The 3,041-nt window shown below is 46.9% G+C and overlaps 1 protein-coding gene across 1 annotated transcript in view; it reads left to right on the forward strand.

Annotated features, from left to right (window-relative positions):
* Positions 1-3,041, forward strand: part of LOC108578734 (protein groucho-like) — a 63,773-nt gene that overhangs the window by 33,621 nt on the left and 27,111 nt on the right. The window contains exon 4 of the mRNA XM_017942111.1: positions 2,827-2,871. Within this exon, the coding sequence (XP_017797600.1) occupies positions 2,827-2,871 (45 nt within the window). The remainder of the gene's footprint in view (positions 1-2,826; positions 2,872-3,041) is intronic.

The following is a 3,041-nucleotide window of genomic DNA, read 5'->3' on the forward strand; positions in this document are numbered from 1 at the left end:
TCATCTTACCCTACGAAAACCTGCCAAGCACAACTTAACTAACAACCTCTTCTCGGTGGCTCAGCGAAGGGCGACCGATCGATTTCCATCGAGTTCACCCGGCCGGTCAATAAAAATTTGTCGGGCTGAATTACACCTCCGGCACGCCTTGGCCCGATCATTTATCCCCCCTAACAAGATCTCTCCCTCTCGGAGAGCTGTTCGAGCAATAGTACCGGCGGCAGTAAAAAAGGCCAGGTCTCTAACAAAAGACCGCTTGTTAACTCGCTTAAACGACGTGTACAGAGTACATCTCGGTGGGATGTCGGTGCCAAGCCAGAGAGCACCGACCAACGAAAGAGAAAAAGAGAGAGAGAGCAGTACCAGAAGAAGACGACGACGACGACGGAGACGACGGAGACGACGACGACGAGTAGGATGAAGAAGAAGAAGAAGAAGAAAAAGAGGTGGAAGGGTTAGGGGGAGGAAGAGAGAAAGAGAGATGGTGGGGAATCGAGGGAGATCGCATGCTTTTTCTCGTTCTCTTTGTCGAGTTCATTAACAAGCGCCACGTTAAGGACGCCGGTGTACAGGGGTCGAGGCCCGTCACGTTAATTTGTTGTGCAAGCCATAATGAGTCGCGGAAGTTGGTCCAGAGAGTGCGCTACTACTCTAAGGGCTGCTGGTTGCTCCCGGTTGCTGATCGTCGCTGCCGGTTCCTGCTGGCTGCAGTTGATCTTAACAACCTGTGCTTCCTGCCCTCTTCGTTTCTGGTTGCCCCTCTTCCAACCATCGTTTCCTCAACCTCCACTCTCTCTCTCTCTCTCTCTCTCTCTCCACCCCTTTCCTTCCTTCCTTCCTTCCTCTCCATCCTCGGTGGCTCGCTTTACCCCCTTCTCCCTCGGGTGGAATAACTTACTTACGACGCAATTAATTCGCCCGTGTAATTACGGGGCTAATGGTCCGTAAAATTAAGAACCTGTACCTGGCTCGAGCGTGTTGCACGCGTTCTGCTTGCTACCCTCCTCGTTCCTCTTCCTCACTCTCCGATGGGTTGCTTCTCTGTCTCTGTCTAAAGCTATCTTTATCGTTCTCTGCCTTCCTCTTACCTTCTGGGTCACTCTCGCGCGCGGAAGGTGCATAAAGGGTGTTCGAAAGTTGACACGTGAACGAGGGAGAAGTAACTGTTCGAGTACGAGTGAAATAGTTGCGTTAGTTCTGAAAATCGTCACTTTAGACCATCATAGCGATAGAAATTAGAAATGATACAACACGATAACGATACCGAATTAAAATCAAAGTTCACTTGTCCAAAAATAATGTATTAGAGAAGAAAGTACTGTTCGAAATTTCCAACCCTTTCCCAAAGTATCGTACCTACTGCACGTGATCAATACCCATCGCGGGACACCCAGTATACAACCGTCCTCCCGTTCGCTTCTGTCTCTGGAGTGTACTCGACTAGACTCGATTAAGTTTATCACGATTAACGATAATTAATAACGCGTTACCGCGGAAAGTGCAGAGCCGCATGCCGAGAGGGCCAGATATAGTTCAGCCCGTGCGCACCGCCGCTCGTTCTCGAGATTAATGGTACCGGGAGATGTTAATGACGTGGATGTGCAAGGAGGCGGTGGCTGTGGCCAGGTGATGCCTCTCCCTGCTAGAAGGAAGCTTGAAAAAGAGAAAAGGGAAGAAGGAAAAATAATAAGGGGACAGAGAGGAGGTAGAAGAAGAAGATGAAGGAGAAAGAAGATACACGACGAAGAAGGGAGAAAGAGTTGAGAAAGAGAGAAAAAGTAACAACGTCGAAATAACGAAGGAAGACACGGACAAATCTGGCAAATGATGTTAAATTGCCGGCGGTGAAGAGACGCGGAGCTGCATCGGGTACGGACGCGATGTTAAATGACCGCCGCCGCCGTGGCCGGAGTTGACTGTTAAGTAATGACGCTACAAAACGGTCTCTTCGGTAAAATGCTCGTTTACCGCAATTATGACCGCCTCTTCGCGGTCCCGCTAACGACCGACCGTTGATAGCCGATGAAAGACACTTCCAGCCATCGGAAGGCTCTAGGAGTTTCCCTCTGGCTGGTGTCGTAACGCCCGATAGGGAATTATATACTATATAGCTTTCCATTCAGGGCTTGTTGTCCTTTCAAATTGGATAAGAAATCCTCCATTTTCTCCTTACGATGCCTACCTTGTGAAACATTTATAGGGGAATTAAGCTTTCCTTTTTTCGGCCACTTTTTCCATTTTACTTTCCTATTGATCTCGTCTGAAATTCGTCAAGTGTGATAAGTTACGATGCAAAATAAGGAAGATTACGCGAGTGTGAAGTGTTCACTGCTTCCTGTTAGGTCTCCCGAAGCCACGATGCGAGTGAATACGTTATTTTTCACGTAGTGTACGGTACATTGGAAAAACACGGTACTAGGCATTATGCAACATATTGCCGCTCATTATTTCGACTTAAAGCCTCAAAATGATGGAATGGCTGTATAATGCCATTATACGTAATGCAGGAATATATTTTTTGGAATAACGGACCGTATCTGGCACATGACGCTTCATTTACATTAATTCATCGTTGTGCTGAAAATAACGCTTGAAAAAAACCTATCTTCACACGACATTCCGTTCTTCAGAGGCTGAACTTTAAACGAGCGTCGTTTATTTTCCTTTTTTTTTCTTTCGTGAAAATAAAATCATAAATAAAAATGCGTGTTAAATTCTCTAGTCGTTATTCTCAACTAACAATTAACCGTTTAAAAAATTACCATTTATCGTTACTGTCGTATGTATACGTACATTCTCAACCCACGTTCGCTTTCTCTGTTGCAGTATTACGAGATGTCGTACGGCCTAAACGTGGAGATGCACAAGCAGGTAAGTTTCACTCTTTACCCGAATTCTCGACACCCGAAGAACGCATCGCAGCTGTTCCCCGAAAGTGCAACATTGTTCGATGCACCAATTTCACGTGTACATGCCACGAAAACGTGACACCCTCCTCACGTTTCCCCTACTCTTCCTCGTCGCTCGTCTCCTACTCTCGC

The sequence above is a fragment of the Habropoda laboriosa genome, unplaced genomic scaffold (genome assembly GCF_001263275.1).
Source record: "Habropoda laboriosa isolate 0110345459 unplaced genomic scaffold, ASM126327v1 scaffold28, whole genome shotgun sequence".
NCBI classification, from domain to species: Eukaryota; Metazoa; Arthropoda; class Insecta; order Hymenoptera; family Apidae; genus Habropoda; species Habropoda laboriosa.